This window comes from Megascapheus bottae, chromosome 8, assembly GCF_031878675.1.
Source record: "Megascapheus bottae isolate mThoBot1 chromosome 8, mThoBot2.hap1, whole genome shotgun sequence".
NCBI classification, from domain to species: domain Eukaryota; kingdom Metazoa; phylum Chordata; class Mammalia; order Rodentia; family Geomyidae; genus Megascapheus; species Megascapheus bottae.
The window spans coordinates 33,010,509-33,036,205 of NC_143516.1; the positions used below are offsets into that span (position 1 = coordinate 33,010,509).

A 25,697-nucleotide genomic window follows, 5' to 3' on the forward strand; every position below is an offset into this window, starting at 1 on the left:
AAAATAACACAACCCTATTAGTATTTAAAAGAATATATTCTCTGTTGTAACATGTAAGTATATGTAAAATATTTTTTGGAAAAAAATAGTTTAAATGCCCTTATGAATAATCAGAAATACTATTTGTCATTGGACAGAATTAATTTAGTCCAAATGTTTATATGCTTTTTGTATGTTGGTTTAAGCTACTTAAGCTACTAGTTCACCAAGTTGTTTGGGGGGAAAACATTTTTTTCCCCAGATTTCATCCTGATAAACTGTTCAACTTATAAAGTATAAAAGATGATTTGCATTTTGTTAATCAGTGTTTGATTTTAGAGGTTTTATAACCTTTTAAAGCAGAACGTAAAGAGTATTGCAAATTACCATGTGCTTTTGGTGTTAAACATTTTGCTTGATGATAAATCTTCAGGTGCATTTTGGGAGCCATTTCGTAGCAGGGATGACTGGGAGAATGCATTTCTGATTTCTCCAGCAGGGGGAGCATAGCTGGCCCTGAAAACACCTAATGACTAACTAAGGAAGGGATTTGCTGACTCCTGGACATTGACCGGAGAACTCATTGATGGTGTAGCCAAGTCCCCTTTAGGCTTGCATTGTAGTCTGACTCACTTTCATACAACCTTTCTTACTGATAAGATGTCCAGGAATTTACTATAGCAGCTCAACTTTTAAAAAGTGCTATAGAAGTTGCTACATTTGGGTGGCATCCTCTTAACTGGTTTACACTCCCTACTTATTTTTCCTCAACAGCATTGCCCCAATAAATCTTTGGCACAGAGGATGCTATTTAGAATGTTGGTGTCTGTTTCCAGGAGAATCTTGATGAACACAAATGTGGAGCAGGAGTGAGAGTTGAAGAAATGAGGAATTGGTTGAGGATTAAGAAATGACTCATCACTTCCCCAAAGAGATAAGGATTTTAAAGTAGAGTTAAAGTTTGGAAAAGTTAAGATTTGGGGTAAAACTGAAACATTTTACTGATTAAGTTGTTTACAGGGCTAACAACTTAATAGGACTGGGTAGGGTTTGGGTTCTGGTGTGAATTACATTTAGGAAACGGGAAGTTTAGGGAAAAATTGAAAAATTTTAAGGATTATGAATAAAAATTAAGATTAATGTTCACTGGAGTCTTGTTACTGTTAGAGTTATGGTAAAGACTTAAGTTTAGGGCAAAATTCAGACTAGGTAGAGAAGAACAGAAGAAAAGTTATGCTTAGTGTTAACAAGAGTCTAACTATTAGTATTTTTTTCAGGAGTGTTGTTAGGGTTGGGTTCTACAGGTAGGGTTGGGAAAATGGTAAGGTAAGTTGAAACATTTCAAGGATTATGATGAGAGTAAAAGAATGAGTATTCATTAGTCTTTTACTAACAGGGTTTCTTTTATATGTAAAATTAAAAAGTCACTAAGGACTTTGTGAAACCCTAATCCTAAACACAAATACTTCTGTTTACCATAATCCTAACTTTTACTAGTATTTCTTAAATGTTTTACCCCTTAATTTTACACTTTTTCTAACCCTGACATGAACAAACACAAACCTTTACCCTAACTCAAAAACCCTTAACTAGCCTAATGAGTATAGTATCCAAAAGATTAGGAAACAAACTCTGACTTTGCTTCTATTTATCATTAAAATAGTCTTACACAAAATCTTACCCTTTTCCTTACTCTAACACTAGCCCAAACCTAGCCCTAAAGTTCCCCTCGCTACCTGCCCTCCTTTTGAGGTCCGTCTTCACACCTATACCCAGTGGGCTGATCCTTAAAAGCAAAAGAAATGATTCAGTGATTTAATTCACAAGCAGCCAATCAGGAGGACGGAGGAAGTACTTGCACTTAAAGATGCTTTTCCAAAGAGTTGACAAGGACTTATGGGAAGGAAAACCAAGGTGGTTTGAAGTGTGGGGAAATGCAACTAGATGCAAGAGAAGGAAGTGATTGCTGTTCTGGACAGGTGTACACACTATTGCTCTTCATAGAACACATCTTCAAACATGGCAGCAGTAATGTGCTCTGAGAATGGAGATTTTGGCTCTTGTGACATCAAAATATGCCCATCATATACTCTCCTGGTTCAGGTAAGGTGAGCCCCTAGCTTTGACTAATTTAAACCAGGTTTTCTCTAAATGCCTGGAAAAAAAGTAACACCCTCCCCACCTCTAACCAGTCATTACCAAGGTGACCAGGTGTTACCTGTTGTAAAGCTAGAAGGCATGCATCAGGCCTTCCCTGAGTTTCAAAAGACAGAATGTGCTCTCTGATTCAACTAGAAAGTGGTTTTTCTTTTTTCGTTGGTCATGGGGCTTGAACTTGGGCTTGGGCACTGTTCCGGAACTCTTCAACTCAAGGCTACCGCCCTACCCCTGGAGCCACAGCACCACTTCTGGTTTTCAGGTGGTTAATTGGAGATAAGCAGACTTCAGTGCCTGGACTGGCTTTGAACTGAGATCCTCAGATCTGAGCCTTCTGAGTAGCTAGGATTACAGGTGTGAGTCACTGGGTCCTGCATTTTTTTTTTTTTTTTTTGCCAGTCCCAATGCTTGAACTAAGGGCCTGAGCACAGTCCTGGGGCTTTCTTAAGGCTAGACCTCTTATCATTTGAGCCACAGCACCACATCTGGCTTTTCCTATGTACCTGATACCGAGGAATCAAACCCAGGTCTTCATGCATGCTAAGCAAGCACTCTACCACTAGGCCAAACTCCATATTCCCAGCCCAAGAGAGACTTTTTTTTTTTTTTTTGCCAGTCCTGGGCTTTAGCTCAGAGCCTGAACACTGTCCTTGGACTTTCTCAAGGCTACAGCTCTACCACTTAAGCCTCAGCACCACTTCTGGCTTTTTTTCTATGTATGTGGTACCGAGGAATCGAACCTGGGTCCTCATGCATGCTAGGCAAGCACGATACCACTAGGCCAAACTCCTGGCCGGAGAGACTCTTTTAAAGAGACAAAAAAAATAAAATAAAATGACCCTCTCAGTCCCCAACAAGCAGAGCTCAATCCGATTTAACATAGTTTATTACAATTGGTATCAACATGGAAACATGTAAACTCCACAAAGTAAATAGTCTTCTGCAATAACTGATAGTCTGCCATGACCTTCCAGCACCCTCGATGCTTTCACATATATACATTTCACAGGAAGTGAGAACCACACAAACAGGACTAAAACACATTTTCTGGGTAATGGTTTTTTTGGTCCTCTTTTCTATTAAAAACAACAACATATACTTTCCTCTTTGGCAAAAGAGGTAAATCCTCACAGTTAATTCACAGAGCAAAATCAGATAAAAAAAATAACAGCATAAGGTAAAGCTAAGGTCTGGCTACTCATTGTAGGAAAATAGGAGAAAAATAGGTTTCTTAAACTCAGTTTATGTTAGTAAAAAGGCTCTAGTCTTGAGCTTGGTCACTTCCATAAGAACACATTTCAGATTATTGTTCAGGAGACAATAAAAGTTCCTAACATACCATTTCTGAGAAAAATTAATTGTAGACTGTTGACTTTGACCTCAGCAGCGCAGCAGCATGTGTATGTGGGGGGAGGCGGGGGGGGGGGGGGGGGGGACCTGGGGCTTGATCTCAGAATCTGGATGATGTCCCTGAGCTTTTTTTGGCTCAAGTCCTGAGCTCTTATCACCTGAGCCACAGTCCCATTTCCAGCTTTTTTGGTGATTAATTGGAGATGAGTCTCATAGACTTTTCTGCTCAATCTGCCTTTGAACCAATCTTCAGATCTCAGCCTTCTGGCTCTGCTCTCAGCAGTGTTTTTAATCTCAAGTACAGAAAACCAGGTGCAGTAACTCAGCTACAATTGCTGTGTCACCATCACAAGTGGCTGAGTAAGTCAGCATTTGGCTAGGAGTTCCAGAGGAGAATCTGGCACATGGAGGCTGTATAACTTTAGGTAGGCCAGAGCCGCCTGCAGGGCACAGATGCATAGCCCGGAGCCTAGGAAGTAGAATCCAGGAACTAGGCAGGGACCAGATAATCCATGGGTTTCTGAATCACAATTGCTAAAACAACTACCTCAGTGTGCTTGCTGTACTTCAAGTAATTTCATTTCTCCTAGGGAGGAATGTTAAAACTGCTGAAGTGTTATCATAGGAAAGGAAAGGTAGGCACAACAGCCAGACTGGCCTGCTCCTGACACAATACCAGATGAACACACTGAAAAAAAGAAAAAAAATAAAAAACAACACATACTATCGAAGATTTACACAGTGGCATTTTCCACGGAGCTTTTGCACAGAACTACAATCTGACAAAGCGAATTTAAGTTACCTTTAATTCTGGTTAAATACAACTCTGTACAGATTGCACATTTTACACTCAAGCAGCTCGGTGTCACAGAGAAATGCAAATGCCATGTGAAAAAATGTCCATTTCCTTTGTTTCTAGTCTTACAGAAACCAGCGGGCTGTCCCACCATGGGTGGGAACAAGCACCGCGGGTGTAAACAGTGTGGGAGATGTGTCTCCAGGATCCTTACTGACTCACAGACATTAGTGACCGGCGACCAGCCGCTCGCTCAGTACCGCAGCAGGTGTGGTCCACGCGCATTCACAGGAGGGCCGTCATGGCTGTCTGATGGAGGGGTGTGGGGCAGTTTCTGGGGGATGAATAACCATCATCCGGCCTGGGGTGCCCCAGTGGCTTGGGAGAGGCGCTGTCTCTGCCTTCAAAAGCCAAGGCGCTGCTGATCTGGGGCCGGTCATAGTCCCCGCTCTGCGCCCCTGCGGCCCCGGCGGACAGGGAGTGTTTGTGGACAGGCCCGGGCCCGGGGACCCGGTAACCGCTGGCCGACGCGGTGGAGAAGGAGTGGGCTCGCAGCACGTGGCGCTCCACGATGGGCGTGGCGTACTCGGGCTCCGCGTGGGGCAGGGGCAGCGCGTACTCGTGCTGCGGGGCGCCGGGGCCGGCGCGCTGCGGGCAGTCGTAGTGGCCGGCGTCTTCCGCGCTCACTCCCGTCTCCCCATTGGCGTCCGTGTCCATGGGCCGGAAAGTGGAGCCCTTTCTGGTGACCGTGCCCGTGCCAATCATGAGAGGCTGCTGGTAATCTGAAACCAGAGGAGACCGAGTTGATGCCCTGCTGGGGGCGCTGCTTTAATGGAGATAAACACCAAACCAATAGGCCTCAGCCTAGTGAGGGCTAGGACAATGAAAGGGCTCACATTTAGTGCACCCCGAATTTGTACCAGCCACTAGTCTAAGACTGTAAGATACAGATGAAAACGTTCTATGGTACTGGAGCTTAAACCCAGAGCCTCACTGCTTTCTTGCTTATGAGCTTTTAAAAAAAAATCAAGGCACATTCTACCAGTTGAGTCACACCTCCACTTCCAGCCATTTGTTAGTTAAATTTGCCTACCTGCGCTGACTTCCAACTGTGACCCTGAGCTCTTAGCCTTCTGAGTAGCTAGGATTGGCACTATGAGCCACTGGGCACCTGACCTGATTAATAAAACCTCCCATGAAAATCCTGCAAGGCATCACTCTTACTCTCATGTTACAAATGGGAAACCAGGCCACTAAGAAACTTCTCCATGAGCGTACTAGGAGCGGGTAATGGAGCTAGGATTAGAACCCACATTTCCAGTGTGTGTCATTAATAACCATTTGCTACAAAGTACAGTTTAATTTTATAGAAATGTACAGTATAGATAAGTAGAGTCTGAGATACTCTGGAGACAGACTGAAAAGGAAAGAAACCGAAAGTCATGAAGTAAAATTGACAAAAAACAAAACAAAACAAACAGCCAGGTAGAGGCAGTATGTATCTTTCTAGTTCCTTTTTCCCAGATCCCTCATCAAAATCTTGGTAACAAATATAAATGAAAGGCTTCTTGAGACAAGTTGTACTCAGGGCCATTCACAGCAGGTTCAGTGAGTAATATCTCAGTGTCAGTTGATAACTCTGTGCAGAATGTACTGGAGACATTATCCTCTATAAGAGAATTGTAGCCCTACTTTCCTCTTGTCTCTCCTACCTCACAAGCAGCCCTGTCCCTTACTAAGATGTGGCACTTACCTGCCATATCACTGGTGATAAGATCTAACTTTTGTGGCATCTCTTTCTCATTGTCATAGCTGATGGTAAACTCGGATGACTGATGCCTGGCAAAAGGATACTTAATCTGTTTCCAACAGTCTAGAATAAAGAGAACACAAAGCAAATCAGTATGTCAGAAATAGAAGGTGCACACTTTATGACATGGTGAGGGTGATAAAAGCTCTTTGGATGTACATGTGGAGAATAGCACGTGGTGACCAATGACAAAATGGCAAATGGCACAGCTACTCATGACCCAGAAAGGACAACACAGATGGGGTTTAGACTTAGCACCTTCAGGCCTCCAACTTATTCTCTGGCAAAATGAGGAGAGCACCAGGCAGGATCCTGTGCAAATTTCAGGGAATCTTTAAGACACAGGTTGCCTAAGCAGTGAATTAGCGGTGGTCTAGAGAAATGTCTGAAGATGAAGGTTCCCAGCACTGGATCCACATTCGTGTTTGCTTACTTATTTATTTGTACTGCTGAGAATCAAACTCAGGCCATGGCACGTATACTACCCCTGAGCTACATCTCTTGTACTTGAACTCCATTCAGTTTACTGATGGAGGCTACTGATAACTTCTCTTACATGACAGTGTGAACGCCTAACTTTTGGTAGCCAGAAAAGAAAAAAGCTAATAAATGACAAAACGGATGCTAAATATAAGTGAAGAGACTGTGAAGATTTAAAATTAAAATACAGAGACTAGATACAATAAATTCTTCGTAGACATGCTAAAGTAAAGGCTAAGATTTTTTTTTTTCAGCTATAGAGTGGTCTTTCCTTTTCTGTACTTTCGCTTTCCAAAATGCCTTAGTGAACCATAGTCCAAAAACAATGAAATTCTAGAAATAATGCATGTTTTAAATTGCATGCTATTCTGTATAGCATAGTAAAATTTGGCACAGGCAGTCCTGCCTGCACATGGCTAGGGTATGCAACCTTTTTTTGTTGTTGTTTTTTGGTGGGTCATGGGGCTTGAACTCAGAGCTGTCCCTGAGTTCTTCAGCTCAAGGCTACTGCCCTACTCTTGAGCCAAGCCCCACTACTGTTTTCTAGAGGTTAATTGGAGATAAGAGTGTCAGGTCCTTTTGTGCCAGGGCTGGCTTTGAACCTTGATCCTCAGATCTCAGCCTCCTGAGTAGCTAGGATAACAGGCGTGAGCTACTGCCTAGCTTGGCTTGGACCCTCTTTTTAGTCATTTCAGAGCAGGCTTCATGATCAAATCACAAGTCACAGTGTTGCAAAAATCTTTACTTAAAACAGCCCCAAAGCACAAGACTAGTGACAGTGACACTGGCAACTGCAATAAAGGATTAATATAGCTGATGCTAATCGAGATTACAGTTGAAGATTACATCTATTCCAGTTATTAATCTTTTTCTGTGCCTACTACATAAATTTAATTAACAGCTTTGTATGTATGCATAGGGAAAACAAACCAACACTATGTAGAGTTCAGCATTATTCACAGTTTCAAAAATCCACTGGGAGAAGTCTTGGAACACACGCCCCACAGACGAAAGGGAGACTGCTGTGTAAACGTGGGTCACCGGAAAACTCCACGTCTTTGTGTTTTTTGATTGCTTTTGTTTTTTGCACTACTAGAAATCAAACCCAAGGCTTTATGCATTCTAGGTAAGCTCTTGGCCACTCAACCTACTTGTGCTTTCCATTAGCAGATATTGTCTCTCTCTTCCTGAAAGACAGTAAAACTGTAGATGAAGTTTTTAACCAACCTGTTTTCTGAGCCTCAGCAGATACATATGGGTTTCCTTTCTTCTTCCTCCTATTAAGACAAAAAGTTCTAGTGAGTATTTAATAAGCCAATTCATCTGCCTCAGTCTCCTTGTAAAATGCAAGGATAATAACTGTTCTTACCTCATAAGACTGTTGTGAGGATTAGATGTGATTGCAGCTGCCATATGCTTATAAACTCAGGAACACATAGGAATGTATGTGTGTGTATATATATATATATATATAATGTATATACATAAATAAATCTATCTTACAATAAGAGCTAAAAATTCTTCACTATCAAAAAGCAATGCAAGCGGGGTGTGGTGACTCATGCCTGTAATCCTAGATACTCAGGAGGTTGAGATCCAAGGATCCCAGTTCAAAGCCAGCCTAGGCACTAAAAGTCCTTGAGACTCTTACCTCCAATTAACCACTAGAAAACAGGAAATGGCACTGTGGCTCAAGAGGTAGGGTAGTAGCATTGAGCTGAAGCTCAGGGATAGTACCCAGGCCCAGAGTTCAAGCCCCAAGACCGACAAAAAAAGGAAAGTCATTATTCTATTTTCTTACTAGCTCATACAACTAATACAATCCAGCAGCAGTTATTCATGATCACATGTTCCCATTTCAATGGCAGGAGTCTTTTCAAATCATTAAACATAAAAGCACTAAGCATGCTTTGTCTTTAAGTGAGGCTGAAAAACTAGAGACTTTGTAACTTCCACTCACTGATGTTGGAGAATTTTCTTCATTCTACTTGGATTAACATATATATGTACAAGTTGTGAAGCTGTTTAAAATATAAAAAAGTGAAACACTTCAGAACATTTTCATTTTTTGTTTGAAACCATGTTTCAAACCACTATTTGTTATGATGAACATGGAGTTTGGGGCCTGGCAAAAAAATTCAGTTCTCATTATGGTTAAGTCCTTTCTTTAATACATGAGGCTTGGGGAGGCAGAGGGGCCAGGCCATGTGGGGGGGGAGGGGCTGCACGTGAAGGTGGGCCTCCAGGCTTTCCTTTCCAAGGTAGATGGAGGTGGACTTCTGCAACAAGTGCTCATCTATAAGCCTTTAATAAAAATTTCTAAGTGACAAAAACTGCTTGTAAATGAACACTGGTTAATTTCTTCTACCACTGCTCACCTTGTTTTTAAAATATCCATTTTCATTTTCTGTGGAAAGAAGTCATCTGCTTTTCTACACGTGAATCTCAGAAGAGCAAATCTGCTTGGGTTTACCATTGCTTACATCATTAGAGAAGGAATCAGGAAATGTAAACTCACATACTTTCTATAGACGGCGAAGACCCCCATTCCAGCCAGAAGCAGGGCAATGAGGAGCACAAATGGGACGGCCACAGTTGTCACGTTTAGTCCTAGGGAAGAGGAGAGCCACCCTGTCACAGTCTGAAGGGCACAGAAGCAAAGCTCAGGGCCCCAAACTGAACACAGACCTGAGAAGTCTTCAACTGCTCAATGCTCAAGGAAAAGGAATATATGCTAGACAGTACTGATTCTGACAAGCAAAAGATGAGGATTCAGAATCCTGGCTGAGTTCAGGGAAATAAAACTTCTTGCTTATCCTTTGCATGTCCATTCCCTGTTCCCCTGTCCCTACAGGGATTAACCTGTGTTCTCTCTGAGCTGCTGCTTTTTTTTTTTTTTTTTTTTTTTTTTTTTTTTTTTTTTTTTTTTAGTCAGTTGTAGAACTTGAAATCAGTGCCTGAGTGCTGTTCCTGACCTATTTTTGCTCAAGGCTAGAACTCTACTACTTGAGCCACAGTGCCACTTCTGATTTTTGGGTGGTTAATTGGAGATAAGAATCTAACAGGGACTGTTCTGCCCAGGCTGGCTTCAAACTGTGATGCTCAGATCTCAGCCTCCAGAGTAGCTAGGGTTACAGGCGTGAGCCACCAGCAGCCAGCTCTCTAAGCTTCCTGAACTACTGGGCTCCAATAGTTAGGATTAAGGTGTGGGTGGTTTAAGTCCTCACTCAGCCAGGAATTATTTAGACAAAGGATCAAGGCTCTGTATGGGACTCCTAGCTTGGTTACAGCCTCCACTTTCCCCCAAAGGTGGGTTGAGTTTGGACTTGAGCCCACAAAGAAGACTGGGAAGCTGTTGGATACCAATTACCACAGCTTAGGAGCTGTGAACTGGGGGGGAATGCAGCCTGATGGCCGCAGGAAATACTGGCTTCCACTTGGCTTCATAAAATACTGGACTTTCCTACCACCCTTTCAGCTTTGAAAAAGATGTTACTCTAAGCCTCTGTGGTAGTCCCTGGCTTGCAGAAACTATATGAAATAAAGAAGCCCTTGCTCTTCTATATTTTTTTTGTTATCCATATAAAGAAAATAAAAGAATGATAAGGAGTGGGAATGTGAGGCGGGTACCGGTAGCTCAAGCCTGTAGTCCTAGCTACACAGGAACTTGAGAATTTAGGTGGTGGTGGTGGTGGTAGTAATTCAAAGCTAGCTCAGGCATAAAAAAGTTTGAGAAGCTGGGCACAGTGGCTCAGGCTGTAATCCTAGTTTCTCAGGAGGTTGAGAAGTGGTGCTGTGGCTTAGGGGGTAGGGCAGAAGCCTTGAGCTGAAGAACTCAAGGACACTGTCTAGACCCAGAGTTCAAGCCCCATGACCGACCAAAAACAAAAAAGTGAAACTTATCCTTAATTTACTAGCAAAGGATTTCACCTGGAGGTGTGGTAGAATACCAGACTTGAATACAAAAGCTAAGCAAGAGGAAGGCCCTGATTATCAGCACACACAGAAAAAGAAGGAACGTATATTTCATGAATAGGAAGAAAGAAAATTTAGGTGAATACAAAGTTATATAAGTAACAAATAACAGCAATATTATTTAAGAGTGAAAGTCTAGGGAAATTCTGACAACTTCAATTACTTACAGGAAGAGCACAGTTAACTAAATAATGTTATATACAGATTTTCAAACATGCTATAAAGATATTAACAACTGTAATTTTCAACTATGTAACATCATTATAAAATGTTCATAATAAAATGCTAAGTGAAAAGTGTGTGCTGTGGGATAGAATATAGTACGAAAGAAACACAACATACAGGATGCCATCATTTTTTTGTCTCAAATCCGGCATGATAAATACACTTCACTGGATACAGTGGAATAATATGGTGAGCATGTTATGGATGAGTTGTGTTTTCCTTATTTACATTTTTCTTTTTTCTGTGTATGTGGTACTGAGGAATCGAACTCAGGGCTTCCTGCATGCTAGGCAAACATTCTACCACTAGGCTATGCTCCCAGCCCCTCCTTATTTACATTTTTCTAATCTTTTCAAATTTTATAAACTGCGTGTAAATTATTTTCTATTCTGAAAATATACTTTTAGTGTTCATTACTTAAACATGTTATACACTGTTTGAAAGTTAAAATGTGGACTAGAACATCCTTTTTTTCTCTTCCATAGGAATCCACATTGTATTTCATGACATTCTTCTAAAGATACTGAAATGAATATATATGCTCATTTTGTCTTCTCCTTTTATAAAAATGATTATTGTTCTCGGCTTTTTTTCTGAGTTCCAGGCATGTCAGAGGTTTTTCTATACCAGTAAGACATTCTTTTTTGCAGCTGTCAAGCATTCCATTGCATGGATCTATTAGTTTATTTTCCATCAACTGTTTTCCTAGTGTTACAGGACATGCAATGCTGCCAATCCTTCTTGACTCAAGGCATTACATCATATATTTATGCACAGATCACATATAAACGTGTACAAATAACTCTCAACAACTCCCTTTAGCATTTATATGACAGAGGAAAATATATTTTGTTGACACTGTTAAGAAGCACTATGATGAACTGGAGGGGTACCAGTTATATTCCTTATGAACTGCAAAACAGAAACTGGTCTATCTGTTGGCATTTCTCCCGAGGGGATGGGCTTTGTGATTGCCTCATCTTCTCTCTCGGTTGAAACACCAGTTTCTGGAACGGTTGCACGGGGCACAGATGAATCATTCCCTGAGAGAGAAGGGACGTTGGAAAAACCACATTAGTGATAATGATATGCATAGCAGATGATCAGCATTGAATAGCTTGCTGACTCACCCAGAGTACTACTTTGAGTAATTCATTTTATCTAACAATATTTAGCTGATTTACCTCCATTCTGATATCAAATTAGTTGACAGTTTAGTTGACAGTTTTTGTTATTAATACTTGTATTTGAATTCACTTGTACTATAGTGTTGTGTTTCCATTTTAAAAGATATCAAGATCCATCCCCTATAAAACAACATCTCTGTCTCCCTTACAGATTTTCTTTTCTAACTTTCTATGTTACCAATATTGCAACAAATCACAGTGGTTCTTAAACATTTAAAATGCTTATCAGCCAGGCATTGGTGGGTTATATCTGTAATGCTAGCCACTCAGGAAGTAGAGACCTGAGAATCACAATTCAAAGAACAGCCCCGGCAGTAAAATCCATGTGAGTCGTATCTTTAAATAACCACCAAAAAGATGGACATAGAGCCATTGCTCAAGGAGGAGAGGTACACTGCTCTCAGTTCAAGCCCCAGAAGTAGAACACACACACACACACACACACACACACACACACACACACACACACACAGGCACACACAGTTTCTTAGTTTGAGAAGAATTAGAGAGATTCCTATTCTCTGTACTCTTAAAAAGTAGGTTTGACCAGGGATGCTAAAAATAAGTACATTGTACTAATAATATGCATGTACTGGACCTGAACAACATGTCTAAAACAATGCCAAAGTAGCAAGGCCATACTTCTCTTCCTGAGCCAGGAAGAAACAGGCATATTGTCCTCCATAAAATATTTACTTTAAATGAACTTTTTACCTGATTTATGAAACTGTAACCCCTGTGCAGATCACCTTTATAATAACAATAAAATTTTTAATGTTTATGCTGATAGAGGACATGTACATGGAATATATTTCATGAGACAGAAAATAAGATATTAGTATTTTCTTTTTCTTTCTTCCTCCCCAGCATTTTATTTTCTATACTCATCAGTTAAATTTTCATACTCAAAATAACCACGAATCAGTTGGCTGTGTGTGTGTGTGTGTGTGTGTGTGTGTGTGTGTGTGTGTATGTGTGAGCCAGTCCTGGGGCTTGAACTTAGGGTTTGAGCTGTCCTTGAATTTTTTTGCTCAAGGCTAGCTCTTATCACTTGATTCACAGCTCCACTTCTGTTTTTTTTGTTCCTTAACTGAAGATAAGAATCTCACAAACTTTTCTTCCTTCCCAGGCTGGCTGAGAACCATGATCCTCAGCTTCCTAAGAGGCTGAGATGACAGGAATGAGTCACTGGCACCTCGCACATTTGGCAATATTTAAAAGCTTTTTCTCTTATTTTACTTTTCATTTTCTTTTCTTTTAAATTAGCATTTGTCACACAAAATAATGGCTTTCATTGCAACATTTTCATACCCAGTGGTTGTTCTTTTTAGAAGAATCTTGAGAGATTAAACATAAAAAACCTTTTGCTTAATGTGAATGAGGCTTATTGTCTTATAAATACTCAGGCAAACAAAATTTGGTACCATGTAACCTAGAGGAAAAGAAAATTCTTCAACCTATTTAATCTATGGTGTGGGATTTGCAGGAAGAAACTAATAGTGAAGAGTTTTTATTATTTTGTTTTGGTTTTCTGTGTCTCACTAACAATCCCAAACTGGCACTGAACATACTTTTGATCTTCCTACCTCTGCCTCCCAAGTGCTAGGATTCAAAAGAATGTGCCGCTATCCCCACCTCATTCCCACTGAGGAATTTTAAATGATCAAATTTTCTTAAGGAAAGCATGATCCTTACCATTGGAGGTAAACAGAAAGCGCCTTTCTGACAGGGAGCCACTGAAACAAAAAGACAGACATGAGGAGTAAGTCACATCATTGCATCCTAATGACAAGGTGGGTACCACCCACTGCTTCACACAGTCCCCACAGAGCCCTGCGGGCTCACTGATATTGTCTTCGCCAGAACTTTGTACATCAAAAAACTCAGGCTTGTGAAAGATAAGCACGTTTCCTAAATTCATACAGGTGACAAAGGCCAGGACTCTGAGACACTGGTTAGAATCAAACCCTTGTGTTGTTTCTATGATGTCACTTGTTCTGAGAGAAGATGTACAGATAAACCGCCTCAGAACAACACTAGATCCCAATTCATTGGTACAACGTGACAGGCAGAAGAGATTGCTACACTACAGTTGCCCTCAGCCTCAGCAGCCACCTGAAAGCCTCCCAGTCACTGCCCACTATCAAGGGCGGCTGAGAGAAATGAAGTAGTCCAGTCCCTCTTTTCTGAGTGGTTTGCCCAGCAGAACACAGGGGCTCTAGAGACAACCCCAACTGTGCCTTTCTCTCTACAGCCACACTCTCACTTATTCTGCAGTCAGCACCCAGCTACAAATCAGCCCTGCTTCTGGGTGACAAGGGACTGGGCTAGCCCAGTGCTGCTCACTGACCTGGCTGGGTCTGGGTCAGTCCTCCCACAGTGCCTGGACCACTGGACTTAAACCTGGAAGTTCTACACCTTTCTCTTCCAGTGGAGCTGATCTATCAAGCCCTTTTTTTTTTTTTTTTTTTTTTTTTTTGCCAATCCTGGGCTTGAGCTCAGGGCCTGAGCACTGTCCTTGGACTTTCTCAAGGCTAGAGCTCTACCACTTGAGCCTCAGCACCACTTCCGGCTTTTTGCTATGTATGTGGGGTGCTGAGGAATCGAACTCGGGTCTTCGTGCATGCTAGGCAAGCACTCTACCACTAGGCCAAACTCCCGGCCCCTATCAAGCCCTGTTCTGCACTTGCTTCCTTTGTTGGAGATAAATCCTAAGGCCCAAGACCATCTTTATCTTAAAAACATTCCTCATTGAGCAAATAATGTGAAATATATGTAGAATGTATGGATGTTGTAAAATTCTCACCACCTAATATACATAGAAGTGATCTCTTATATATACTATTTTCTCTACTAGGTGCTAGAGGTAAACACACACACACACACACACACACACACACACACACACAAATAATGGTAGGGGTGGGGATGAGCAAGTGCTAAAACATAAAATCCACAGAGAACTCAAAAGTAATCTATTCAGGTTCATTTATGAAGTGCCAGGTAGTAAAACTCTCTGGAATAGATTTTCTCTTTCATATTCTTTATCTACTTTTAGTCTAAGACTCTACCATCGCTGGGTTTTACACAAAGGTTCTGTCCTAATGTCCAGTCATTTTCAGATGAAAAAACAGGTCAACATGGGCTACGAGATTTGCCAAATTTCACAGTTAGCACACTGCTGGACAAGGACCTAGCTCTCAGGACCCTAAAGGGTGCACATTATTGGAATAAATTTAAGATTCTGTTAGATCCTCCACTTTTATTTTTTCATTTTCTCTAATGTCCTGACACTAGAGATTACACTGGAAATGTGACCCAAATTATGCTAAACCACATTACAGCAACCCAGAAATCTCATGCTCATTCACTGCTATTAAAATGTTCACTTTACTTTTTGTTATTGACCAAAGATAACACGGAAAGGATGACTTTGAAGATGACACCAGACAGCTCTTGCCACCTCTCTGCCTTGGCTTTCATTCATCATCACCTGTAATGTATTCCCATTTCTATTAAACTGTGATTACTGGGACTGCTATAGGAAAAGAAGACTTCTCTTCGAAAAATAAAAGCACTCAGAGACAGGGGGTTCTCAGGCATTCCCACTTTGGAGTGAGTAAAGTCCATCAGGTTAGAGGAACAAGAAGCTACCCAGAGGGCCACAGAAGCAATCCAGGACAACCCAAGGGAATACACAAGGCAAGGCTGTCCCTTTGGGCGGCTGGAGCCCTCATCTTCTGTATGAGGTCAGCTCTTCTTCCTGATTCCATTCTGGTCTCCTTAAGTCAAGGAAGCTGTCTGCCCCTGGCTGAATCCCAGAAGAGCCCTGTGTGTTTACTTTAGGAACCCCTTCTTCCTCAGCTTCAGTGCTTCCTTCTGTATTTTTTCCTGGATGCCAAGCTATCATGTGTGGGAACAGGAGTTCAATGACCGCACACAAGGTGGCTTCCCAACAGCAAAACAACACAGATAAACACAACGGCTCCCAAAAATCTGGGAACCCAAACATGTGGACGAGACTGTTGAAGTCACTGCTAAATCACACAGAACTTGACAGCAGAAGGGACCCTGATATGATCTTGAACTTTCTTACCTACTCCCACCGAAACAACCACAATTAGCTTAATAAACTATGCGCAGTGTGTGGGGTACCCTTATTCTTATTTTCATGCTGTTTTTGGCACAGAAATCTAATTTCACATTCCACAGAAGTTATATACAGGTATTAAGTCCAGCTGAAATATTTCAAAGATGCAGAACTATTTCAAAGAATAAAATCTACTTTTATAGCCAATACTTTGAATAATTTTTTTCTTCAAAAGTGAAATAATATCCGGGAATATAAGTTAAAATTTGCTAGCTTAGGGGCCGGAAGTTTGGTCTAGCAAGCACAAAGACCCAGGTTTAATTCTTCAGTACCACTTACACAGAAAAACCAGAACTGGTGCTGTGGCACAAGTGGTAGAGAACTTGCCTTGAAGAAAGCCCAAAGACAGTGTTCAGGCCCTGAGTTCAGCCCCCAGGACTGGCAAAAACAAACAAAAATTTGCTAGCTTATTTCCTTACAATAGCATTCACATACATACATATATATATGCATATATAAATGTACATAGACACTACATACATGCAAACATAGGCAAGAGATTTGAAAAGCCAATTCTGGCCAGGCGGTGGTGGCTCATGCCTATAATCCTAGCTGCTCAGGAGGATAAGATCTGATGATTGTCATTCAAGGCCAGCCCAAGCAAGAAAGCCTGTGTGACTTTTATCTCCAATTAATTGCCCCAAATGTCAGAAACAGAGCTGTGATTTTTGTGGCCTTGCGCATAAAAGCTAAGAGACCACCTCTAGGCCCTGAGTTTCATACCCAGGACAGGCACACATACACACATATATATGTATATACAGACACTGATCCTAACATATTTTTCCCATATTTGGATAAAAAATGCCTATACAGCCTCTGTCTTGTGCTTTATGCTCTAAAGTCCAAAGCTATGTAGAAACATGTAAAAACATAGCAGCAGTACAGGAAGATGTTCCGAGAAGCAGACAAAACAAGGGGTGACAGGGAAATCCTGTGGCCCAAGGAGCCATTTCCCTCACTAGGCTTCCATCGTTCAGAGCTTCCTTCCTCCGGACCACTCCAGGCTGCCCACTCGTCCATACATGTGGGCATCTGCCCCACAATGCAGCCTGAACTCAGTTCTAAACATGTTCTCTGTTTCTGCCTATGGATTATAAAAGCTGGAAGGATCAAAGCTTACCTTAAAAAAATTATGTACAATGAGAAGCTACAACTTTAACAAAAGCCATGTTTTTTTTTCCTTTTTCTTTTTCTTTTTTTTTTTTTTGGCCAGTCCTGGGCTTGAACTCCGGGCCTGAATGCTGTCCTTGGGCTTTCTCAAGGCTAGAGTTATACTACTTGAGCCAAAGCACCACTTTTGGCTTTTTCTATGTATGTGGTGGCGAGGAATCAAACCTGGGTCTTTGTGCACGCTAGGCAAGCACTCTACCACTAGGCTAAACTCCTGGCCTAAAAGCCATCTTTTTTTTTTAAACTTCCTTTTCTTCACCTTTATGTATCCATATAGCTCCATTTCTTTACCTTTGGTATTAATTGGAGATACGAGTCTTACAGACTTTCTTGCCTGGGTTGGCTTCAAACCACAATCCTCAGATCTCAGCATCCTCAGTAGCTAGGATAACAGGTGGGAGCCAGCAGCACCCAGCATTGGTGAGCTTTTTTTACTGCTACCAAGTTCATAAATGCTGCCTAAGCCCTCACACCCATTTTTTCTCAGTGGACAAACTTCAGCATTCCATTCCTGCTGTCCCTTCAAAACTGTCATTAGTGTGAATGAGTACACAGGACTACTTTCCTCAGAAAAAAAGAGCAAAGTACTTACTGCCTGGAAAGCACACCATTGGCGAAGCTTCCTTCATAGCGACTTAATCCTTTGCTCTGGAGTATGCTGATCTGGCCCCCCAGTTCATCTGTGGTGATTCCTGCATGGATGGCAGCTTTACACAGTAAAGAGGTCTGAAACAACATCATCATTTGACGCTTACTTCAAAGCATGTTTAAGAGGTTGGGGATTTAGCTCAGTGGAAGAGCAATTTGGTTGACAAGTGCAAAGCCATGTGTTTGGTTCTTAGCTCTTGGGGGGAAAAAAACTAAAGAAAACACATTTGAGATAGTCACAAGTTTCCATTTTCAATAATGTCCTCCACCAATGTACAATGCCCCAGTCTTCACATCTTGACTCCACCCATTTGGACCATACCCCACCCACTCTGAGCTGACACCTTCTGCTGCAAAAAATGTGGCCCTGCTACTGCCACATATGTGCCTGAAGCAAATTTATTTATTTATTTTTTGTTTAATACCAGTACTAGAGCTTGAACTCAGAGCCTGGGTACTATCCTTTTATTTACTCAAGGATGGTACTCTACTCGAGCCACGCCTCTGCTTCTGGAATTTTGCTGTTTAAAACAGAGATGAGACTCAAATTTTTCTGTTCAGGCTGGCTTTGAACTGCAATCCTCAGGATTACAGACATGAGCCACCAGTACACACCCTTGAAGTGACTTCAGACTGACTCTGGCTGATCTGCCATGTATCAGCTGCCGTAGAAGCACTTCCAGGTGAGCAGAGCAGTTGCCTATCAGTCCAAATTGGTCATTCCCCAAATTATCAGTAGATAGAATGGTGGCTACTTCAAACCACTAAAGTTTGGTGTAGAAAAAAGCAGAACAATATAACAGTCTAGTTTCTTAGGCTTGGCTACTAGAATACATGTATGAACCATTGTTTGAGATGGTGAACTTTCCACATTACAGTTTCCTTTGTTAATTCAGAGATTTAGCAAGGCATCAAAATAAAACTAGTAATAAGGTCAGAGAGTCTAAGAACCCATGGCAGAGGCTATGTACCTACTTCCTGTTCCCCTATTCCCTAAAGGCTTCAGCAGGCTGCTGTTTTTTCTGGCAAATCAAGCAAGAACTGACCGGATACAATAATCATGAAATTGTGGACATAAAACTGGTTTGGGCTGGGTACCAGTGGCTCACACTTGTAATCCTAGCTACATAAGAGGCTGAGATCTGAGGATTGCAGTTCAAAACCAGCCAGGGCACTAAAATCCATGAGACTCTTATCTCCAGTTAGCCACCAGAAAACCAGAAGTGGCACTATGGCTCAAGGGGCAGAATGGTAGCCTTGAGCTGAAGAGCTTAGGCCCACAGTCCAAGCCCCACAATCAATAAAACAAAACAAAATGGCAAAAACACGCAAATGAATGAATGAATAAATAAAAATTTCCTCGTTAAGAGATGCAGCTCAGTGGTAGACCACGTGCCTAGCATTCTTAAGGCCCTAGGTTAAACTCACAGCACTGAAAAACAAAAAAGCAAACACATTTTAAAACAAAAACTTTTCCTCACTGGTTTAGATTTTGAGACACAAAACGCAAGTATCTTCTCTGCTCTTGACTTGGTTTCCCAATTCATTTAGACAGTAACAATTAAGATGTGTTACCTTCTGATTCTAAAGGGTTCTAAGGGTAGCTTTTGTTGGTTTTCATGGTGCAGGGGGATTATACCCAGGGCCTGCTACAGACTGAGCAAGGGCTTTATTCCTGAGCTACACCCAGCCCTTCCCAGTATACTTTTAAGATAGTTTGTGCAGCACCTAGATACATAAGGCCATATAGTATGACACTAAATGAAAGGATCTCTAGGAAATAGAAACAAAAGCCATATAATGAGTGATTGTTGTCCTTAATGTACTGTTATCTCTCATCTCTTGGTTATCTCATATTGTTACAGTATCTCACTTTGTTATCTGATATATTGGATATATTTGTATTTGGTTATTTGAAATTGGATAGGGAAGGGGGGAAAACAAGATGAGGAGTAGGGGTGCGGGGGAGGGAAATGGGGACCAAGACATGAGAAAGGGTATCAATGTATGGGAATTAATGCACCTTCTATCTGGAGAATATAATGTAACCTTTCTATTAATTACAATAAAAATATATGGAAAAAAAGATAGTTTGTGCAGGGCCAACCTTCTCCCTCATCTGCAAACTGGAAACAAACTAGTCTAGTTACTTACTGGGTTGCTAATCCCACTTTCCCTAGGATCATGCCTTGCTCTCATTTCTAGTTTGGGACGGTTTTCTTTTCAGTTGACAGTCAACAGGCCTTAGCCTGTTGTTCACCCACAGCTATGCTCATTCCTTACAGCACTCAGTACTGAAGGAGTCCAATGAAATATATATCCTTCTTATGGAATTACTTAATTGCAGCTATACCCATGTTGAATGCAGACCACAGGATACATTCCCAAGAGAATAGCTACCACATGTGCCTAGCATATCATTAGGAAAAATTACTAGCCTTTCCCAGACTTATTTCCTTAAATTATTTCCCTCACCATTCCAACTTCAATAAAATAAATGTCTACTTAACTATGGTGCTTTTTTTGCTATCCATTTTAAAAAGTCTAAGAAAGGCTAAGAAATGATCTCAGATGAAACCATCCCAGAACCAGTGCATTTTCTTAAATCTCCAACAGGAAAATTCTTCTTGTTTTAAAAAGTAGTGACAATTCATTAAAAGTAAATTTATTATAAAAGTAAATATTTTAGATTTCATTTAATAAAATGTCAATCAAAAACCTAAGGTGTAATAAAGCACATTTAAAATGCAGGTAAAACTGTTAACATAAATAATACATTCTATCTTCTATATCATCTAAATTGGTCCTATATGTTTGTCTTCATAAGTATTATAATAACATTTTAATGAGTATATTAGGTACTTATGGAAATGTTGGAAGATATACTCACATTACAATATACTGTCCTTTCTGTGTGTACAGGAGGCTGTTTCTCCCCCTCTTTGCCTAAACCACAAGCCCACTTATCTGTAGTATCTCTATTTCATAATACTTCTTGGACATTTTTTAGAAAAGAGAATAGCAAAGTAAATTAATTAATGGTGTGTTCCACTTAAAAGCAGATGGTACCATCAGCAGGCTGAACACAAGATGCCAAAGAAGAAACTGTTCTGCAGGCAGGTGAGGCAGATCTGAGGGACAGGCCCTGAGGGCACTGAACAGTGTCAGTAAGAGCATAAATTCTTCATTCCAAGAGGTAAATCCGGAATCTTAAGACTGCATTTAATCTTAATGCATTTGCATTACAGATCTGTCATTATAACCCTAAGATATATTTTAGTTTTGCAAAGACCTATGCAGAAGAGACCTGTCTCTAACGGAGTGTATTTCCCATGGTGAACATGCAACCGGAGTCCAAGAAACTCCCATGATCCCTACCTCCTGGTAGTCCCCTTCTAGAGCTTTTTGAGTGTAGGCAGCAACTGTGACTTTCTTGTAATTGGTAGAATATGGCAAAGAAGGTGGAATACCACTCTTGTAAAAACACTTTGTAAGACTAATTTCTTACAAGGAAGCTCTTCTGTTAGTCATTTTACCCTGGCTGACTTTAGAGAAGCAGATGATGTGCTGCCAAGGAGCTTATAGCAAAGGAACTTCATACAGCATCAATCAAAAGCCCAAGAAGAGACTGGGTTCTTCAGTTCAATGACCCTCATTTGTTTAAAAGCTGTAACCCCCTACAAGCCTAGAAGCATACTTGTCCCTAATAGAGCCCCAGCTGACACAGGAATTGCACCCTTATGAAACCATGAAGTGGAAACCCACGGACAGACTCCTGATCCACAGAAACAAGAGATGTGCACTTTACATCTTAAGTTTATGTGATATTATTATGCAGTAAGAAATACAATATATGCAAGGAAAGCACTGATCATATCCCTGTAAAAGGACTATCTTTCAAAATACAAATCTCCTTCTAGAGAAACCAAACCAGTTAGCGAGTCAAATAGGAACCTGTTCGCTAGCACTCGTGGATCAAGAACTCAGCTCTACCAGCTAGGAAACTATTCATGTGCTTCTCTAAAAAGAAGATACTTATGCCAGAAAGCAGCAAAATACAGATCTGCAGGAAGAACAAAAACTATACCATTTATCTTATTGTACTTAATTCTTAAGGTTATTGCATAGAGTATGAAAATAACAAATACAAACTTTTTATCACTAGGGAAAAAAAACACTTCAACATTTTACTTCTCTTAATTTTCTAGAGCCATTAAAAATAGCTGTGTCCAGCAAATCTTAACACTAAAGTAGTAGATTCAATTTATAAAAGAAATGAATTGGGTACCGCTAGCTCACATGCATAATCCTGGATACTCAGGAAGGTTGATATCTGAGGATTGCAGTTTGAAGGAGCAGGAACAGGGAGGTTCCTGAGATTTTTATTTCCAATTAACCAGCCCCCAAAGCTAGATGTATAGCTGTGGCTCAAATGGTACTGTGCTAGCCTTGAGCATAAAAGCTCCAGGACAGTACCCAGGTCGAGTTCAAGCCCACAACTGGCATGCATGCATGCCTAAGTAAGTACTTAGGTATATAAAGAAATGCAAAGAAAATAAAATGAAAAGCAAGTAACAAAAAAATCTGCTATTCTCAAAAATTAGTATATTCTAAAAGCAAAAAAAGTTTTCAAGCTTATTCTCTAAATGTTGTAGAATATTTTCTTCATATAGGTAGATGGATATCAATAACATTTTCTGGTCAATACACAGACTTTCTACATTTCTAATAATTCAAACCAATTTCTCATAAGCCACATTGTTGATCCAACTATTTTAAATGGTAATATAGATTCGTAAGAAATTTGATTCTGCTGGGCATGGTGGCTCAGCCTGTAATCCTAGCTGCTCAGGAAGCTGAGATCTGAAGATCAAGGTTCAAAGCCAGCCCAGGCACAAAAGGATCTGAGACTCTTATCTCTAATTAACCTCTAGTAATAGGAAGTGGGGCTTCCCATATCTAAGGTAGGGCAGTAGCCTTGAGCTGAAGAGCTCAGGGAGAGGGCCCAGGCCAAATTCAAATTCAAGCCCCACAAAAAAAAAAAAGAGAAAGAAATCTGATTCTAGCTATCCAAGATAGAAATCTATAAACAGAAATAAATGGAAGATTAAATGGAAGATTAAATATCTGGAGCTAGAACACATAATTTAGAAAAAAACTACTTTCTAGTAATTTATTTTTTATTTGGAAACCAAGGCATATAATCCAGGTGGTTTTTATTATGCATAAAACTTTCCATACAGGAGGGAAGGGTGCAATGTAGAAGCCAATAGGCCCAGAAACAATGTATTATTTGGTGATGTAAATACTGATGTTCTTGGCTCTGTAACAAAAATAACTGGAATGTTAAATTAGGGATAACAAAAAGAACACAAATTAACAACCAGTAAAAAAAGTAGATAGATGTTACAATGTGGATCTAAAATGACTCAAGGGCTCATGTGTCAAAAGGCTTGACAGCCAGCCTGTGCCTCTACAGGATTATGGAAGCACTTTTAAGAGACAGGGCCTAGTGGGAAGAAATTAGGTTGCTGGGTTTGGCACTCCAAAAGGTCCTTCAGGCCATTCCCTTTTCTCCGTCTTTGCTTCATAGCCACAATGTGCTCCCCTATGATCTGCTGCCTTACCACAGGCCTCCGAACAACAGGATCAATTAATTGTTCTAGAACTGAAATCTCCAAAACTGTGACCCAAATTAAAATCGTGATCTTTTTAAATAGATTTGGTTCAGCTATCTGTCATAGAAACAGAAAGTTGATTCATGCAAGAAGATGTTGATACCCTTACGTGTTAAAAGGGTTTCTTTTTGTTTCTCATCTCGTTTACAAATGCTTAACTGGAAATGTTGGCAACAAGAATGAATGAATAGATAACCCATGGTGTTTACATGCATTATTTCATTTCATTGTCTTTGTAAAGAATTTAGGCAAGCAACCAACACTTAATACTTTTAAGTTCCTTCACAGCCTTTACCACCGGTTACTTACATCTCTGTAGCCATCTACCATGTTCCCAGAAATGTCTCCTGCTATGTCTTTACAACCAGCTGGACAGAATTTGCTGAAAAAGAATATATCTTTGTTTAATTCTACTGAAATAAGAAGAAATTAAACTATATTTAAAATTATTTTCTTGAGCTGGGCACCCATGTCTCATGCCTATAATCCATGCAATTCAAAAGGGAGAAATCTGAGACCTGAAGTTTGAAGCCAGGCAGGGCAGGAAAGCCCATGACATTTTTATCTCCAATTAACCACCAAAAAGCTGGAAGTAGAGCAGTGGGTCAAGTGGCAGAGTGTTAGATTTTAGCAAAAAAAAAATAACTCAGGGATAGCACGCAGGCCTATGTTGAAGCCCCATCACCACCACCAAACAAAACCAAAAGAGCTATTTTCTCTCTCCCATAGACATGACAACTAACCAGAAACCTGACTTAGATCACAGATAGATCTAAAATGATAATCTAGAGGCAAATGAACACAGTGATTGCTTACTTTATATTGAGATTCACCATAAATTCTGTTAACAATGAGCTGCATCATGCATTTTGATTCTAAGATTCCTTTTTGTTGTTGTTGTTGGTCGTGGGGCTTGAACTCTGGGCCTGGGTACTGTCCCTGAGGTATACAGCTCAAGGCTACCACTTCTGGTTTTCTAGAGGTTAATTGGAGATAAGAGTTTCTTGGTCTTTAGTGCCCAGGCTTGGTTTGAACCTCAGATCTCAACCTCCTGAGTAGTTAAGATTATAGGTGTGAGCTACTGCACCAGCTCTAAGATTCCTTTTCAAGGTAAAGGGAAATTTCATCTACATAGTATGATTTAATTTTTACAGTAATCATTCAAAAGTGATAACAATTTATGTCCTTCTAATTAAAAGAATATTTCCTCAAGTGATTTGGTTATACACATCTATAATTCTAATACTTAGGAAACTCAAGCAGGTAGATCAAGTTCAAGGCCAGACTGGGCTACATTGTGAGATATCTTGCTTATAATAAATCAACAAAACAAAGAAAATAAACAATATCCCTAGATTCTCTGTAGGAGTAGGACTTGGAGAAGCTTTCACTTCCTGTGTTAAATATACTACAATATCTCTATTCTCTATACTATCACTGAATATAATGAAAATCACACAAGTAAATTCAACCATTTTAGTAGCTACATTTTTGAGTAAAAATTTAAAAAGCAAAATAATGTATTTTAATTCAATATTACATATATACACATACATATATATATCCAAATTTAACATGTTTAGAAAATACAAAAATTAGCTGGATGCTGGCAACTCACTAGCTACTCAGGAGGCTGAGATCTGAGAATCGTGGTTCAAAGCCAGCCTGGGCACAAAAGTCCCTGAGTCTCTTATTTCCAACTAACAACCAGAAAACCAAAAGTAGCTACTGTGGCTCAAGGGATAGGGCAGTAGCCTTGAGCTGAAGAGCTCAGGGACAGAGCCCAGGCTTAAAGTTCAAGTCCCATGACTGTCCAAAAAAAAGAAAGAAATTATCAATAACCCTTACTTCCTTCTCTCTTTCCTTTCCCTTCCATGTTATTTCCTTCCTTTCCCTTCCTTCTTATTTCCTCCCTGCAGTTTCCAGCATTTGAGATGTATTTTATATGGACAGTACTTCTCACTTTGGACCTGCCACAATTCAAATACTTAAAAGCTAAAAGTCAGCAATAGTTACTGTCCTGGACAATGCTATAAATTTTATTGCTTTGCAATAAACAACAACAACAATATATATATATATATATATA

General features: G+C 40.4%; 1 protein-coding gene across 1 annotated transcript in view; it reads right to left on the reverse strand.

The window, feature by feature from the left end:
- Positions 1–3,551: 3,551 nt before the first annotated feature.
- The window catches only part of Dcbld1 (discoidin, CUB and LCCL domain containing 1), a 63,268-nt gene continuing 41,122 nt past the window's right edge, over positions 3,552–25,697 (reverse strand). The window contains exons 7-14 of the mRNA XM_090337754.1: positions 23,918–23,990; positions 17,875–18,008; positions 13,655–13,695; positions 11,666–11,815; positions 9,095–9,182; positions 7,800–7,849; positions 6,036–6,155; positions 3,552–5,064 (exon numbers count right to left, since the gene is read on the reverse strand). Coding sequence (XP_090193880.1) covers positions 4,568–5,064; positions 6,036–6,155; positions 7,800–7,849; positions 9,095–9,182; positions 11,666–11,815; positions 13,655–13,695; positions 17,875–18,008; positions 23,918–23,990 — 1,153 coding nt within the window. The 3' untranslated portion in view covers positions 3,552–4,567. The remainder of the gene's footprint in view (positions 5,065–6,035; positions 6,156–7,799; positions 7,850–9,094; positions 9,183–11,665; positions 11,816–13,654; positions 13,696–17,874; positions 18,009–23,917; positions 23,991–25,697) is intronic.